The sequence below is a fragment of the Chroicocephalus ridibundus genome, chromosome 7, assembly GCF_963924245.1.
Source record: "Chroicocephalus ridibundus chromosome 7, bChrRid1.1, whole genome shotgun sequence".
Lineage (NCBI taxonomy): Eukaryota > Metazoa > Chordata > Aves > Charadriiformes > Laridae > Chroicocephalus > Chroicocephalus ridibundus.
The window spans coordinates 56,314,897-56,332,394 of NC_086290.1; the positions used below are offsets into that span (position 1 = coordinate 56,314,897).

The 17,498-nt window shown below is 41.8% G+C and overlaps 1 protein-coding gene and 1 long non-coding RNA gene across 2 annotated transcripts; one reads left to right on the forward strand and one right to left on the reverse strand.

Annotated features, from left to right (window-relative positions):
- Positions 1–1,106: 1,106 nt before the first annotated feature.
- On the reverse strand, positions 1,107–16,228 carry NIPSNAP2 (nipsnap homolog 2). Its single transcript, XM_063342589.1, has 10 exons — positions 16,073–16,228; positions 11,622–11,761; positions 11,498–11,543; positions 8,523–8,617; positions 6,492–6,562; positions 5,939–6,079; positions 5,496–5,527; positions 4,136–4,230; positions 3,172–3,255; positions 1,107–2,317 (listed from the first exon to the last, which is right to left on the reverse strand). The coding sequence occupies exons 1-10, from the start codon at positions 16,156–16,158 to the stop codon at positions 2,253–2,255; spliced, it is 855 nt and encodes a 284-aa protein (XP_063198659.1). The 5' UTR covers positions 16,159–16,228; the 3' UTR covers positions 1,107–2,252.
- LOC134519047 (uncharacterized) lies at positions 3,262–11,291 on the forward strand. The gene is made up of 4 exons (XR_010072122.1): positions 3,262–3,458; positions 3,755–3,967; positions 8,526–8,809; positions 11,105–11,291. It is a non-coding gene; the product is annotated as an uncharacterized LOC134519047 (long non-coding RNA).
- Positions 16,229–17,498: the final 1,270 nt, after the last annotated feature.

A 17,498-nucleotide genomic window follows, 5' to 3' on the forward strand; every position in this document is an offset into this window, starting at 1 on the left:
GCATTACTTATTTACCTGCCGTGTTACGGGAGTTTACATAGTTATCTGTAACTAAAATAACAAGAACTAATCTCTCTCCAATGCCAGCCAGAGCACGAGTCTGAAGCTCAGAACGACAGGAGGCACGTTCATAGCACATTACAAACACACCGGTGGGAATTCACATCTTGGGCAGCCCATAAAGACGGAAGAGACTTGTACCGTACGGTGTCACCCCGCAGGACGTCCGGTTATTCCTTCCGTTTCTTATTCATGCAAAACTTTATTCCTGACTGAGCTTAATTCCTGGTGTGCGTGTCCGAAGGCAAGAAACACATCTTGCTTCAGAACCCACAAAATCCTGTAACCCCCAAAATGTTTCTCACCTTCTGTCTCTGACTGAGATCGCTGGTTGTGAGGGGTAAAAGTTACCAGCACAATTCTCTGGGAACAAGAAATACGGGAGGACGCCGGGGGAAATAACAAGGACTGCAAGCTGCGCCTGTCATCCTTTTTTTCCTTTTGCAGCTTAAGAGTAGTCCCAAAAGTCTGGAAAAATGACAGCCTGAAGTGACAGAACGGCTCGTCACTGATTTACAAGAAAGAACAGCTGAAACAACGTGCTTGGCCCACTGAGTAAGGCAAGCTGAGAACTTTAAGATAATATAGTACAGAATTTTACTCAGTAAAATCCCATAATCGGTTGGCAACAGGAGGCAAAATATGAAAACAGACAAGAATCAGATCAAATATTGACTTTGTTCCAGATGAAATTCAAATGAAGGCGAGAGGGCGGTGTATTTCACACGGGAAGAAAAGAAGAAATCAGACCTGAAACACTACGCACAATTTGTGGAGAAAAATCAAGAGAAAAAAATATTTCCTATTTATACCATAGCACTCAGGACCTCTAGAACAATTAGCAAAACGGGATGTAATGGAGATATTGTAAATTCATTTTGGAGGAGGAAAGCAGAATATTGGGAAATGCTGCCCCTGACAGAGAGGAGTGATATTGGCTAAGCAAGCTGAAATATTCTATGCAATTATTCAGATTTTCCATAATAAACACTGCAAGATCAGAGAAAACACAGGTGGGGCAATACATATGAGGTGCCAGTAAAATGTGAAAATTAAAAGGATTTTATTGACTGATATGTTCTTCCTGAAAACTCATTGAAATGTACGAACTGGACATTCAGTAACTGATTTGTACATTCTGTATGTTACACTGAATCTTGTAGCCACTTCGAAGAGAGAATATTATTTTCACGTACAGGATGTTCACATCATTGCAGACACCAAAAGTGTTGATATAGTCTAGTCTAAAAGTGAAACCAAAATAGAACTGGACATAATGGGACACCGCTTTATGCCAATCCTATTGACTCAACATGCGCCAGTTTCACACACCGATTCGTAAGTACCTACTGTACACTTAGTGAAACACCCGACCAAGCATATGTCTGAAGTCATGATTGCTTATGAAATTAAACCCCTTTTCCTAGACTTCCAAGTTATTTGTGGAGAGAAATGCTATTGAACTGAACTTGATCCTCTGCAGGATGCTCAGGCAGTCACGTCTTGTCAGAATCGCTTTGGAAACTGTAGGTTGTACTCCGCAAAATTGATTTCAGGTGTAGATACCTACACAAACGCGCCACTAGTTTCAACAGGCTTCGGAGTCCTTGCAGAAGAGAATGCCCCATTCTCTGTCCGTAAGCTATCACCTGACAAACAGTATTACCCTCAATTAACGACCGCCTATTTGTAAATTTAGAGCTGCTTCATGATTTCAGGCCTGCTAGAACAGCTAGGTGTTATTTCAGAGCAGCCCGAGGGCTTCAGAGCTTCGGATTTCAGAACTCCCACGTTTGTTTTTAAAATCTGCAGTCATTATAACGTTACATAAAGGCCACAGCGACCGTAACGCTCCACTGTGTTGCTGAACGCTGGGCATTGTCTATGTAGCAGAAGACGTAAATACTGTATGCCATACTTAACCTGAGGAGCTGTCTCACAGAGGAACTCAGATATGTCTTTGCACTTGTTTTCAATTAACCAATCTTTTAATTACAGTCCTGTATTTCTTTTTTTTTCCTGGTACAATCCTAAGAGCAAAGGGTCATTAGATTCTGAAGAAAAGAGGTCTCTTTTATAAGCTCAATACAGTACTTTTATATTTCAGACTATGATATACAATGTATACCATAAATTAATTTAAGACAAATACTTGTCACTTTATCTATGTAGGCACAAGTAAATCAGTGACTTTACTGAAGAGGAGAAATCTTCAATGGTATCATGATTCTGGACTCCATTTCCTGAATAAGGGGCACTGAAAAAAATTAAGACAGGGTTTAATTTCACCAAGAGAGATCATCAGCCGTTCTGCACACCCCGTTTGAACAGATATTCTTGTCTTTAAGTTACTCTCCTAGACAGTGCATGCCAAGTCATCAGTAACCACCAACATTCCTCTAACGGAAGCACAGTAGTTTTGAGAGCAAGTGATTTTTTTAATGTAATCTGTCTGCTCCTCTGAAGACAAATATTCCTATTCCGTTTCACCATAATGAAAGCTATCTTACATTTTTCTGGTATACGTCCTTCGAGACGTACCCTACGGAACCCAAATCTGACGTGCTTAGCAGACTTTTGGGAGTTTTGTTAGGAAAGCCATCTGTGATCTCAAAGATCTCCTGGCTTCTACTTCCAAAGTCTCAATTCCCTTTTCAAAGGAATGCATTTATCAAGGCTCCCATATTTCATGAAATATGAATCATATATATATATGATATATATATGATATATATATGATACTTATGATATAAATCATATCTATAAAGAGAAGTTTCACTACTGGGTTCCCAATTTTTTTTGCACACAAACTTAAGAATTTACACAAGTCTGTTGTTATATAGGAGAGGTGCTTGTATAAAAACTTACTATTGATGTGGCAATTTTTTAGCAATTAGGCAACTTTTTCAAATGGGTACGATCAATTGCAAAATTCACTTTAGAGCTCAGCGAAATGTCCCTCCTTTCCCTTACTGTAGAAAAACTGGCACACAGACACACACACCCCCCAGAGATGCAAAACTTCTTATCATTGTGCAACGCACCGAAGAACAAAAATGACGGCACGGACAAAAGTCTACCTCCAGCATTCCAGTGAAGTTAATAGGTTACCTGTGTAATAGACTAGTTCATCCCAGCCAGGTTTATTCCACGCAGCGTTCCTTATATCTTCTCTGGTTTGGAGATCTTTGTAAGCTGGTGAGGGAAAAGAACACCCGCAAAGCTTAGAAGCAACTCCTTTTCCTCCTACATGGGAATAGCTCCCTTAAAAGTATTCTAGCGTGTAATTAGGAGGCTGCAAACACTGGGATGGAAAAAAGTTCTCCGTAAAAAGGAAACGCTCCCAAACCAACGCAAACAGAAGGAACCGGGGAAGGGAGAGAATGTCTTAGACACAGGTAAGACAGATAATGCAACAGAGTACAGTTCTACGCGAGTGGTGTCAGATTTCTAATGCTGCAATATAATATTCTGAGTTGTTGAGATATGAAGATCATATATAGAAATCTGAAATATACAGAAATCTATATACAGAAAATAATTCTAAAATAACTATTAGACAACGAGTTTCTTCCAGCTGAAACAATCCTAATATGTGAAAAGCAGCTACGCGTTTGTGGAGACTAACACACAGAGAAAGCCAAAACACCGCGACGTAGTAAGGTAAATAAATGCTTGACTTGTCTTTTTGTAGGTGTGCTATAGGTGATGCTTGAAACTAAACTGTAAAAACCTGGCTTCAGCGTGAAGGGGGATGGAGAAGAGAGATGGCAGGACGTGGCTTGTCTTGCTTATGTTATTGAAAGCAAACAAGCAGTCCCTAATAAGAAGGGCCAAGAGGAACTGTTGATGGAAACAGAACGGAACACGAAATGTTCGCTTCTGCTCGCTTGTTTGAGAAATAAAGGTACCTACACAAAAATTAAGAAAATCAACACTGTTGCTGTAAAACAAAAAAAAAAGCCTCTTAAGACATTCCTTTGCCTTTTGTAAAAACCTTGTCTCCTGGGCAAAGTCAACAGTCTGTTACAGGCTGATTCAGGGAGAAAAAAGCAGAGAATACAAACAAGTTTACCCCAGAGGTGATGAACCATGTAAAGCTGTCCAATTTGTGAGAAAAATCCTCCAACTGCTTCGTTATTATCCTGTCGGAAACGAATTGCACGAGCCCTACAGAAGAGCAAAGCAGCCATTAAAACCCGCAGATCTGGGTAGGAAATAAGGGATAACTGAAAGGAGGGCAGAGTTCAAAGGACGCCCAAATGTTAAACAGCACTTGCAGTACATTTCAGTAATTAAAAATGGAACAAAAATATCCACAATACACTAATTTTAAGCACTAATTAATTAAAATATACCTATATATCTTGTTAAAATGAGCTAAAATTGGAGGCTTACAGCTTCACTAGGCCGTGCATTCATCATTCTTTATCTTCAACATTAGATCCACTCTAACAGTAATTGCTGGAACAGTGTTAAAGTGGTAGGACATTTTTATAGCAGGCTCTTCGAAAATGAAATCCTTGAGTTTCAGCGGTATCATCTTTGCCACACTCACTTACCATAGGTTTTGTGGTAGTGCAACACAGCTTTTTTTATCCACGGGGACTTTTGCGATGCCGTTGTCCTATGCAACACTCCATGATTTTTTTGTGTAAATAACATCAATATCTCTCAACTATAAATCAGGTGCATCTTCTAAAGCAGACTGTCTACCACTATAGATATGCCTATTTTATAAAAATTCTAAATTCAATTTACTTTATTCAAATTACTGCAACTAAATAAATTATATTGATGATATCTAGCAATCCAAGCCCTCACCTCTGTCACAATAACTGAAAATACTCCAAATTATTTAACTATCAACCGTTAATTGCTGCGTGGACTTCAGTGGTTTTAAGTAAGATGAAATCAGAAGGATGTACTCAAGAGAAGACTGTCTCAAATGCTTTTAATCTATATATTAAAATACAAGCGTGCCGCTAAATAGGTTTTCAAGAAGCAACTTGACTTTTAAAGATTAAAAGAGCCAAGACTTAGGCTGTTTAAACTAAAAGTCCGTCAGCTTTAAGTGGTGGCGTGAAAGTTGTGAAAGATCAACATAGTCTCAAGGAGTTCACCACCACCCTTCACTGAGCAGCACTTTCTGCTGAAAATATACATTTTCTGCTATTTTACATCAAACTAAGAGGGTTACGTGAAGGAAAGCCAAACCGCAAAGCCCACAATGTTGTTTGCCCACAGAATTCCTCTTTCTTTCCTCAAAGGATAAATGAAGGGTCAAAGAACGATCTCACAAGTTGCGTACGTACAGAAGCAGGCCACGAACTGGGTGACTGAAATGCTTTGGTACCATTCTGCCACCTCCACTTCATGGTTTTTAAACATGCACCTCTCAAAGAGAAGAATGCAAGCGCTAAAGCAACACTTACCAGTAATTTCCCCACTCAATCATTGTTCCGGGCTACAAAAACAAAACAGACTGTTAAAACTGTAGTTTAAAGAAAGTTAGAATATTTGGACAGTTTTCACAACGTTTACATAGGGAAAACACGATGTATTAACAAAATCACTTCCTTCAAGTGATAAACATATTATAATCACCCATAATTACTCTGTTTACTAACTGTATTGCTTCTTAAATCATTTGCCTGAAGTTTCCAGGGTTTTCAGCCCTGCAGATATTAGTATCTTGTCGGAGCCTGCCTTCATTTCGGACCCCCCACTTTGAGAGCAACGATGACTCAGGCATCAGCTTCGATAAGAACCAGATTTTTAAGATGAGGTCTGTTTTCCATCTACATTGTATAAACATGCTTTCGACATTTTAAGACAGCGTAGAGCTTAAAAAAGGAAAAGAAAAAATTCAGCTTACTCTAAGTTGATAGGATCTCAGTTCATAAATATTAGGCCCCTCCCTGGGAACAGGTTCATTCCAGAAACTAAACTCCAACAATAACTGGTTCTTGCGCGAGAGAAGCATGTTACCTCTTTCTTTGCGAAACTCTGTGAATTCCTAAAAAAACAACGTGATCAAATTGTGTATTACGTTTCAACAACCAAAAGCAGCATACAATACGGTGGCTTAGATATATTGTTTTAATGCTGGCCTGGGGCTCTGGGACATTGAAAGCCTTTAAATTGTAAAGGCATCTGAAATCACCCTGGCACATTTGAAATTTTCAAATGGCACGTTTACAAGGCGCTAAGTGTATTCGGGTATTAAAATTCAGTAAAATAAAGGATTCGGGTACTAAAAGTCAGTATTTCTGAGTAAACCCTTTTCCAAAGAGGTTTCTAAGTTTGTAACGGAAGTGATGAGATACCAAAGTAGAAGCAGGTATCCAAACGTGCAGGTTTTTGCTCAGACTATTCTTTGTTCTCTTCTTAGTAAAACACCCAATTCTAACAAAATCCATTCATTTTACCTTATTTTGACGGAGTTTACTCATGACCTCATTGAGAGCTGGATAACCTCCCTCATATCTCCACAAATGAACTGAAACAGAAAAAAGGAAGCTTTTTCAGGGATGTCACAGACCAGTGCTAAATCTTACGGAATATCACAGTATAAAATGCTCTTCATACTACAGAATTATACAAAAATAGAAATCAGGTAACAGGATTAAAAATAGATTTTCATAAAGAAAGCGTTGAACGTTTGAACATTCTACGAATAATGGAGTGATCTGCTTTTTGAAAAGGGTTCTCGGAGAACTTTGCACTCTACTCTGAAGATAACAGAGAAATCTCTGAAAGGACTGTTTGTTGCCATGCTAGTAAGATGTGATGACTTTATATGGCTGTAGTTGAAATTGAGATTCAATTTGAGAGGACGACTTAATTCCAAAAATGTGTTTTATACCAATTTAAGAGCAACAGAGGGGTAGACTTTTTAGTTCAGTAAATTAAGCACAACGAGCAACACGCTTTCTGTAGGGCATGAAAATGATGCAAATGCTATTTTTGAGGTAAACATTACATTAAAAAAAGCGGAAGATATCTGAACATGCTAGAATTGTTACATTTGCTAGGATTTTAACCGTAAAAACAATTTCAGAACAGGTATCTACATTTGAGTTTTTTCAAGGCAGTCTCTTTCATAAATCATAATAAAGTCCTTTAATAAATCATAACAAGATTTATTTACAAGCACTTAATGTAGCAAGGCAACAATATTTCACCTCAAAGAATGACAAAAGCCATTTTCTCTCCTCTATACCAGTCCTATGCCTTTTCCAGGAGAGCGAACTGGAGACCAAGGTAGGGCACTTCTCTAGGATAGCCGATTCATCCAGTTCGCCTGCTTCTGCTGTCTGAGCCCCAGGGCAAATTTGATATATCCACCTAATACCAGCACAGCCTGGGCACAAGGACTGAGCAAGTCAAAGCCCCGTAATCTGCTTTATTACACTGCTAGAACTGTTGCAGCAACATTTTCAAGGCAGGCTACGGATGCAATTACAGACGGCGTCTGTGTTAATACGTTACAAAAGCAACGAATGGGACTTGGCTACGGTATTCTCATTTCAATTGTCTTCATTCCCCCATTTCCCTTCAACTTTTAGAACTATTTCTCAGACACTGTTTATCTACTGTTATTTCTTTGCATTTGTTCAGTGTCAATATTGCAATGTGCTGTGAATGCAGGAAAAACTGATGTGTACAGGAGTATATATTTCAATAACGAAGCCGTGACATTGATACCAGCAGAGCTCTAACAATGGAGCTACATAACAAACTACGTAACAAATACCAGTACACCACTCTCTATTTGTGGCTTCCCATTTCTCCAATTTCCCAGAGCCCAGGAAATTGTTCAGGTTTTCTCTCTACACTAGACTTTTTGTAGTTACCTCTGTAGCAACTCTTCCGTAATTTCTAGTTCCAGTATATTTTCAATCGGCACAGTTGGGCAGTATCCTTATATTAGCATGCACAGAGACGGTTTTACTTTCCTCCAGTAAAGGCCTAGCTTATTGTTGAGTTTACAATGCAATCATTTTTTCAGATGGCGTGAATGATTTGCATTTCATTATCATACAGCAATTACAGTATGAAAGTCTGAGTAAAGCTTTTATTCCGGCCAATGCAAGATAAACTCTGTCTTTGTAAGCCTTTGCCCCAGATATTCAGGAACATGATCTGTGCCCGCAAAATAGTACAGGATCACATTTGACATGCATTTCCCCAAACTGTTAATCTACCACCTGGAAAACGTGAAAGTGTATTAACAATAGGACGAATTTTAGGAATTAATGCTTTACTGTCAAACTCAACAAGACAAAAAGCAAGCACTGTAAATGTTAATATGACTATTGATAACAGATGCACACACACCCTCGCTGTATACATTGCTAAAGGTTTACTGTCAACAGAGATGATTTAAAGAGAAGAAACCTGCCAAGCACACGTTTCACTTGTACGGTTTTACGTTCTGTTGTACTTCTATCTCCTACCAGCCTGATCTTGCTCTCCGTACCACGTGTTCCAAGTCCCCACCAGTGCACATGGGTAGTGTTTTTCTTCATGAATCTTTGGCAGCACCTCTTGACTTGAAAACAAGGAATACAGACACTGTGTTGCATTTCCTTCAGGGAGGCTACAGTTGATATGTATAACAAATCACCACGCGTTTATCATTATGGTATGAAAATTCACAAGCTCTACTTTTCAGAAGGGAAAGCTGAAATACAAAAATCTGCTACACAGGGGAAAGACAGCTACAACACTATGAAAAATTAAGGTAAGCGTTACCATTTCTTAGACCGTATGACAAACAAACAGCACGGCAGAATTCTTTCAATGCAATAAATTAGGTCTATCACCTACGAGGCTACCCAACACATTAGGAAAATAAATATCAGGATGTTTCACTTACAGAAAACGCAGCCTAACTACATGGGTGATTCGCTTTAGGAAAAGTTTTTCTTTACCAAGGGAGGTAAAACACACAAAAATAGGAAAGGACAGTCTTCTGTACCAGTTACAGTGCTACTAATTCTGTTGAGATGAATGAATAAAACCAAGTATTTTGATAGATCAAACGATGACTGGACTTCATAGCATGAAGCCAAATTGCTTTCTACCATTTCAGAAAGCGGTCTTAGTTTGAGGCAACTTACCCATTAAAGCGTACAGTGAAACCGCCTTAAAAACACCCCCAACACAAAACTTCTGTTTGACTATTTCCAGTATTTCTAACATTTTTTCAAACTTTAAAAGCGGCCTACATTAGCATTAGGATGTTAAGTTTTACCAGTTGCGGACTTGGTTAAGACAGGTTTCACTGCACCGTCCTTTGATGAGTAAGTCAAGTATTCTGGTTGAACTTTGCCTTTTAGTATTTTTCCCTGAATAACTACCCCTCTTACCCAGTTTGGCCCCTGGGCAATGAGTCTCTGCACAGTATCAAATAATAGGAAGTAGGCTGGTCTTGGGCTGAGTCATGAGATAGGAGTTTTCCTCTTGATTCTGCCACTGACTTTCTAGACAACCCTGAGCAAATCTCATTACCAATGCGCACCTCAAGACTTCTCACTACATAGCGTAAATAATACGACAGACTGACTCTCCAAGGGTGTTTTCAAGGATGTTTCACTATCAGTTCATTTTTGCAAAGTATAATGAGATCCTAGAATGGTAGCTTTAAACAGGAATGCTAAATTATTACAATAACCCTGAAATATATCTTGTTGCAAATTATAAAAAAAACAAAACAAAAGAAACACCCACAGAAAATCTTATGACCACCATCTTTTTCCTTTTTAAAAATAACTGTTCCTAATTCTTCAGAAGGGGTCCTTAACCACAGTGATTCGTGAAGTACTCTCACAATTGCCTTCATTACATTATTTCTTTATTAATACGTGATGACTAATCCTTATCCTGATTTGATACAGAATAAGGGATTAACCTGTTCATCCTCAATTTAGGGAGAGGAAGGAGGGAAGCTCAGGGAGACTTAGGTTTTTTTATTACTCCATTCTTAAGTTTTCTCCTTTCCCAGAATACTTAAATTTGCTTTGGTTTGGAAAGAATAAATCTAGCTACACATACTTCATCTGATTGCTGTGAGCAGTTTCTTTCTTTGCTGTTGTCTCTTTTCTTGAAGATAAAAGCCTCTGCTATCACTCAACATTTAGGTAGCTCATGAGGTATCATGGAGAAGCGGTTCCCTGTTCTGTATAATTGGACATGTTTATACTAAGCTTTTAAACAGAAAGCTGGCTGATTGCTAATTGTGCTTCTCTGTGTATTTATTTTTTTTTTTAAACAAAAAAGCTAAAAATACCTTATGATTGAATGTTATTCTAGTGGATTTCTATGTTTGTATAGCAAGGAAAACAGTTCTGGATTATCCAGCCCCATTTTAAAGCTGAACACATGAAGGCACAGAGATGTTAGACGACCTCCTCGTGGCTGTACAGCCAACCAGTAACAGAGTCAAGGACATAAACTGGGAGTTCTGAGCTCCTTCCCCACCCTCCAGCCCAGCGGGTGTTCTCACCAACACACCATACTGAAAAAATTGGTTGCAACAGGGTATCGTTATGCTAAAAGTGTTTTATTTAACTGACAAGGTGATTGCTGTCAAGAGAAAGCACTGCTGTTTCCAAATGTGTGAGGCTCGCTGCATTTCCAAATTTAAACATCCAGTTCCTGAGAAGGCAGCTGTTCTGGCTCCAGAGCAGTGATTATGTAGGCAGAACAGGACTAACATTTCTGCAATTTCGTCCTTAAAGTAGTAAGTTCAAAATGTTACCAATTCATACATTTTATGAAGTTGTAACTTTTTGGAAAACCCGAAACAGTACTTCTCCCTTTGGGGGATATCACCCCAATGCGAAGATCCTATCCAAGGATTTGCATAGCTCTTTAAGAGTAGATCTCAGGAACGTTACTTTTGTAGAAGGATATAGATGAGCTAAAAGAAAGTCAACCCCCGGGTTTTTAAAGTCTCCTCAAATTTATACTTCAATTTAATACTGGCATGTAGTTTTACTTACCGGTGATCTCTCCCTTTCCTTCCTGTACGCAGACAATAACCACCCTGACCACATTCCTACACGGCAGCCGGAGTGGGACACGCTAGCATACCAGCATCTACCCGCATGCACCAGCAAGCGTAAGACAACTAAGGGAAGGGGGGGAGCTGTTCCAACAAATGTCAACAGTATTTTCACAAAAGGCATCATCCTAAACTGCAGCTTAGGAAAATGACACCTCCAAGAGGGAAGGCAGGGGGTGAAGCGAGTAAAGTATCTTTTGCCATCTCCCTCCAAGAATAATATAAACTATTTAACACCATACGCTGCAAGTAAAAGCCGAATTTTTCCACCTCCCCTCTGAATAATCATATTTGCCAATTTTCAGAACAGCTTGTGATCAAATCAACACGTCTAAAATGTGAAAACATAATACGCACACTTACCAAAGCTTGTTGTAGGCGTCTAGACATTCTGGTTTTACATTGTGAACTGAAACAACAATATTACGTGAGAAATGCAGGAACAGAATAAAGAAATAGTGATGTTAAATATAAAAATATCACTCACTCTGTAGTTTATACAGACTGCTGGTCTCTCTTTTGGCTAGAAGGTTGGAGTGAGCATCTTTCCTTGGATCGACTTTGCGAACAAATAGCGATTTTAACCAACTGTCTTCGCGAGGTCTGCTAGCTGAAGACGCCAGCCCCCTACACATCAACAAGTACATTATCCTGTCATTGAGCATGTCTTGAAAACGCCCCCAACGCGGGGAGGATAGGCACAATCACGTTTAATGCAAACAGTATCATAACACACAGTTATATATACGTCTGTTACCAAAACTTTTCATTGAGCCACTTCCTAGCAAGGTAAAGGCAGTTCTTTCCCCACTGAGATTTACGCTCTCAGAGCTGAAGAGTTAACCGTACGCTATCCACTTTTATTCTTTGTGCACACGGCAGGGAATAGGTGGATGGCTGCTTTTGCTGCCTATTTATCTTCTTTTTAATCAAGCGTCTTTGCTCAAGAAGGCTGGGTCTGCCCTGACGTACACAGACAAGAGTGAAAAAGAGCAAAAAGACAGCGTGCATAAGGAAAAATTTGTACAGGGTAAATAGGAAAGTAACTGCCATATGTTGCTTAACTATAGCTCTGAAAAAGGAAAAGTTCAATAGTGCATCGTTCAAGAGAAAAAATATAATGGAAGTCTAATTTGGGAAAAATTATGAGTGGCAGGAAACAAATATTTAAATTCCAAATTCTGGCAACCATACTACATAGGGGTGCAGATCCACATTTTTTGTACAACATTCACCATTTCCCTTTCTTTGAAACAGAAGGATTTCGCTGTCTTTTTTTATCTAATCATTACGCGGTTTCTGCAAGCACACTTCCAAAATAATACCGCTTCCCTTTACACCACAGAATGCACAAAGCATTACAACTGATATGATAACTGTGCTTTTTAAAAATGATGTGTTAAGGAATTACTGTTCTCTTTTCCAGCTGACAGAAGACACTCTCTATCACCAAAAATTGTGCAGAACAAGAAAGTTGATGCATTTAACTGATTCTCTACAATGTATAGCAAGGGACCCCAAGCTCAAATGTTTCTTCTTCTTTCTCGTAAGAAGCACTTCCTTCAATTTGCCTCTGTTTGTTATGGGGTTTCTGCTAAAAAACTACAGTATTTCTCTGATAGACTAAAAATATGTCACTGCAGCTGGAAACTGAAACCTTTTCCTGCCTCAGAAGTCAACTTCTCACCCTTAACTACTGACTAGGAGATCCAGAAGACAGCTATCAATCTTCAGCTATAAAGCTGTCTTCCAGATACCAATAGTTTGTGACAATCATCCAAGGAAAAAAAAAATAGGGAAAGAAAATCTCAGCTTCCTTTGGGAAAAATATCTTCATGAACACGCCTGTCTGTATCACACCAAAGTAGTTCACTCTAGCTGTGTTTTTCAACAATTAACCTTTGAGTCCCAATGTCTGAAAATAACACAACGAACTGGTTCACCCCGTGGAAGCAGGATGGAGGAAAGGAAAAGTATTTCATAGCAGAGAAACAGTAACAACCAGAAGAACAACTGCAGCTGAGATGACCTTCAATATTAAGAAGCAATTGGTAAATACCTTATTGGTGTATTTATTGCAAACGGTGCCTTCTTTGGCCCTAGGCAAACACACAAACACGCTACTGCGCTGAAAGCCGAGCAGCTAGTCCTGAGTAGAAGTATTTAAAAGGGCATTCCATGATAAGGCTCTTGCCAGAATGGAGTGAAGGCAGCTGCCTGGAGCCGACCTATCTCTGATCTCAGCTGGAGGAGGCGAGGCACAGGTGACACACCTACATCAGCGTTGTCACAGGTGCCCCAGGAACACAAGCTGTCCCAGATGACAGGGGGTAAATCCCACCTAATAAATCCAAGTTGTTTTAAAAAGCTCCCTTAAAGTAAGCACTAATGCTCACTAGGCAGCAAGCAGGGCTTTAGGAGACAGAAGTCAATTCTAGTCCTGCAGTGCTCATTTTTGCAACTCAGATCTGTAAACCATCACCAGTTCCTCGCCTTTATTAAACAGAGTTAGCAAACTAATATTTAGGCGGCTCTTCTATGAGGATTATTGTTTGCAGCAAACTTTGAAGAGGCAAGAGACAAATAATCATGATCCTTTTTTTGTGAACCAGCTTTATCAGCAGCAAGAATAAGCTGGAGTTATGGGGCTAATACTGAAAAGCAAATTCCTTTGCTATTAGGAGGGTCTCGTGACTTGAATGTTAAACTGCACCTAAAACTGGAGGTATATTTAATTTTCAATACAACGAAACGAGTGATAGTTCACATTTATGTAAAATCTTTTACCCAGCAAGGGTAAAGTTCCTCATGAACAACGACTAACAAATCACGACTATCCACCTAAACATCCACTTATAATGAAGAACGGTAACAGCTGAAGTTTATTAAAGCGGATATTCAGTACACCCAGCCTGAAATGCCAGGGCCTTCTTTTTAATCCACATCCTTACAGAAGTCCTACGCTACTGGTGTCATTCTAGACGCCCACAAATCAGGAAGCCCTGAACTGATTACTAGTTCGCTCGTGTGGGCATTATGTACCCAAAATTAGCTTTGGAAGAGTAGGGACAAAATTCATGTCTTTGGACTGCCACTTGTGAGCATCAACCACAAATTGGTTCAAAACCAATCCACCATGCAAAAGATCTACTTTTAACTAACTTCTTAATATTATAATTCTCAATATTGTAACACCTGTTCCGAGTAAAAGAGATATTGGATCGAAATCGTTCCAAACCCCAAACACCACGAATGAAAATGTGAATTTACACACAGAGTGAATGTATACGGAATTACCATCACGCTTCACAATTTTTTTATTTTCTGGGAACGATACTTCTTAAAGAGAGATTTCATGCAAGCTTTTAAGGCACTGCATGACTTTGCTAGCAAGTTGGTATCCTACAAATGTTGCCTGTGGGCTGAGCTTTCTTGATACAAAGATTGGGCTGTGAACACAAAAGGATAACACCGAATAGCTCGCTCAGATTAAACGTGATGGTGAAAAAACTTCTATTCCACTTAGCTTCTGCTTTAGCACAAAATATAAACTGGGTGGGAGATATCAAGTCAAATATTTAGATTTTGTAGTAACCCATGTCTGCCTGGAAGAGAAAAAATAACAACTTGCCCATAACTGACAGGTTTTGATCTGTGGTCTAAACGAAGTTTATTTGAAACTAAAAAAAATAAAATCCCCAAAACATGCACATAAAATCTCACAACGTATACTCTCCACAACTCTCCCCATTCCTTTTTTAAACCGCTGCTTGCAGTGATGCCTTTAAGTCTTGCGCGGGGGCTGCTGCCCATTCTGAGGCTTGAAACAGCAGCTTTCCCTGCTGCAAAGAAAGGGTAGAAAAAATGCGTGTAGACCCATCCCAGTTTGGCCACTTCTGTGTCTCCAAAACCCAGGGAGCACGCGCGTCTGCTTCCTACGGCCCAGACACACGCGTGCACATCTGTGCCCAGAGAGCCGTGTTTGTGCGCGCACCCTCGCCACCCCGGAGGTGTGTGCGTGTGTCGGACCCTTCACACATGAGGCATGTGGGTGTGTGAATGTCTGCACCCCAAAACTTGATGGATGTGTCTGTGCGTGTGCCCTGACACCGGGGGGCTGCACACACACATCCCAGCTCCTAAGGGAAGCAGGAATACCCATGCCCTGACACCCAAGGGGTGCACACGCCTGCTGGGGTCCATGTGTGCATCGTGAAGGCAGGCAGACGCTGGTGTGCGCGGCCACGCACCCCGACAGCGGGGGACACATGGGTGCTGGGTAAGAGGCGCAACCCGGCATGGTGTGTGTGGAGCGGTTGCGTGTCCTGACACCAAGGCGTGTTGTTGTGCGTGTACAGCCATGCACCCCAACACCCCTGCTGCCTGTCGGAGTCGGGATGCGGAGCAGCTGCACACCCTGGTCCTGGAGGGACACTTGGGAGCAGGGCATCCATATATCCCCACAGCAGGAATACACGTGTGCAGGGTGGCTGTGCAGCCCGACACTCGGCCAGACGTGGCCGTGGGCTGCCCGTACACCCTGTTGCCGGCAGGGGAAAGGGGACGGGGGCGGCAGGCACCCCGTCCCCGGCGGGGCCGGGCTGCGGCGCGGCGGCCCAGCGGTGCGGCCATCATCCCCACCCCGGGGCGGACTCGGGGGAGGGAGGGGAAGGGGCTGGCCTTGAGGCCCATGACCTTGAAGGACACCCCGAGCGGGTCGCACTGCCCGCCCCACGGGAGGGCCGCGGGCCCGGCCCGTCAGCTGCCCTGGCGAGCGGGGCGCCATTTCCAGTCAGGAAAGGGGAAGGGAGGGTCGGGGGGGCGAGGGGGAGGGAGCCTACGCGGCTGGGCGAGGGGAGGCGCGGGGGGGCGTCGGCTCCGTCTCCAGCTTCCCTCGGCGGCCCTCTCCCGCCCGCCTCAACCCCCCTCAGGGCTCACCTGAGGGCCAGGCCGCCGCCGGGCGGGAGGCGCGGCAGGGCGCTGGCTCCCGCCAGGCTCCGCCGCAGCAGCACTCGCGCCGCCATCTTGCTCCGGCCGCCGCCTCCCTCCAGGGCCGGGGGAAGGCGGGGGGCGCTGCAGCGCCGCCGCCGGACGCGAGGGGCGCACGGGGCGGGGGGGGGGGGCGCAGCCACAACGGCGCATGCGCAGAGAGCCCCGGCCCTCCACCCGCTCAGGTTTCGGGGTGAAACAGCCCCGTTTTGGGGTCTCGCCTGAAAAACCCGCTTAAGAGCCAGCCCAAGCGTTTACTGAATCACGCGCAAAAAACTTTGTTCCTCGTTCATTTTTCACTCACACGGAGCTGAAATGTTTTCTTCACGCCGTTCCAGCCGCAGGAGCGTTTAATGTGGCTCAATTGGCCCTGCCTGCTACCATCAAATCCTTAAATAACTTCAAATTAAGAATAAACTCATAATTAGGCTAATGGTTAAAGGACAGTTCTAAAAGCAACTAGCCAATCCACACAGAAAAGAAGTTAATGAGCAAACCTGGTCTTTCTACATAGCACGTAAAAAGTTTAAATCATTTCGCTATGGGGTTTCTATTGCCGTTTTATGATTGTTGTATCAGCGCTCAGAGGCTAGCACACACAACAGGCTTTAGCATCTTTAAAGTACAATGCTGGTGGCGCCTCTTTAAAAACCAGTTTAACCTGCAGCTGCCATCATTCTTTAAAGAACAAGCTACACTTCAGAGGACATACCTTTAATCACATTTTGATCTGACAGCACATCGAGTTCTCAAGCAGCACTCCCAGAGCCTACCTGTGCCCTGAAAAACTCACAACCACCTGTGATCATTCAGTCTTGGCAGGGAGGACGTTTTCACAGCTACTCAAGAAAAACCACAGGAGATACCAGGAAAGATGATTTACTTCCCCCATTTGATGTAGATGCAACTCATTAACCAAACAGGAACCTTTTTCTATTTCTTATAACCATTATATGCACAGTTATTAGAACACTCACATCCCAAGTACCAAGGGTGAAGTTCCTTTACTGGATACAACTTAGGTGTGTTTCCTACAGCCCAGGGCCACCTTCCAGCCTGGGTCTGATTTCTCTCAATCTCTGCTGGGGATAACGTTTCACATTTTACATTCGCTCCAGCAGCAGTCAGAGCCTTAATCAGCCAGCTGGAGTTACTAAGTCATTTGCATAAACCCAAACAACTTCAACAAACATACCAACAAGAATAACCCACCACCACATGTTTAAGACACCTCCTCAAAGTTGGAGATCCCATTCGCATTATTGATATACAGAGACATTTGAATCAAGGGATCTTCATGTCTCAGCTTATCGATCTGACACAGGACCATACCTGAGGACTAGCATTCAAAGAGCTGTGTTTTTTTTTGTTTGAA

Bases quoted from the DNA above. Each gene is read 5' to 3' on its own strand.
- NIPSNAP2 (XM_063342589.1), bottom strand. From the start codon at position 16,158: ATGGCGGCGCGAGTGCTGCTGCGGCGGAGCCTGGCGGGAGCCAGCGCC. The intron at 6,080-6,491 runs GTAAAATGAATG...TTGTTTTTTTAG, and splicing joins GTAAACTCCGTCAAAATAAG to GAATTCACAGAGTTTCGCAA. The intron at 5,528-5,938 runs GTAAGCTGAATT...TTGTTTTTGTAG, and splicing joins TGAGATCCTATCAACTTAGA to CCCGGAACAATGATTGAGTG.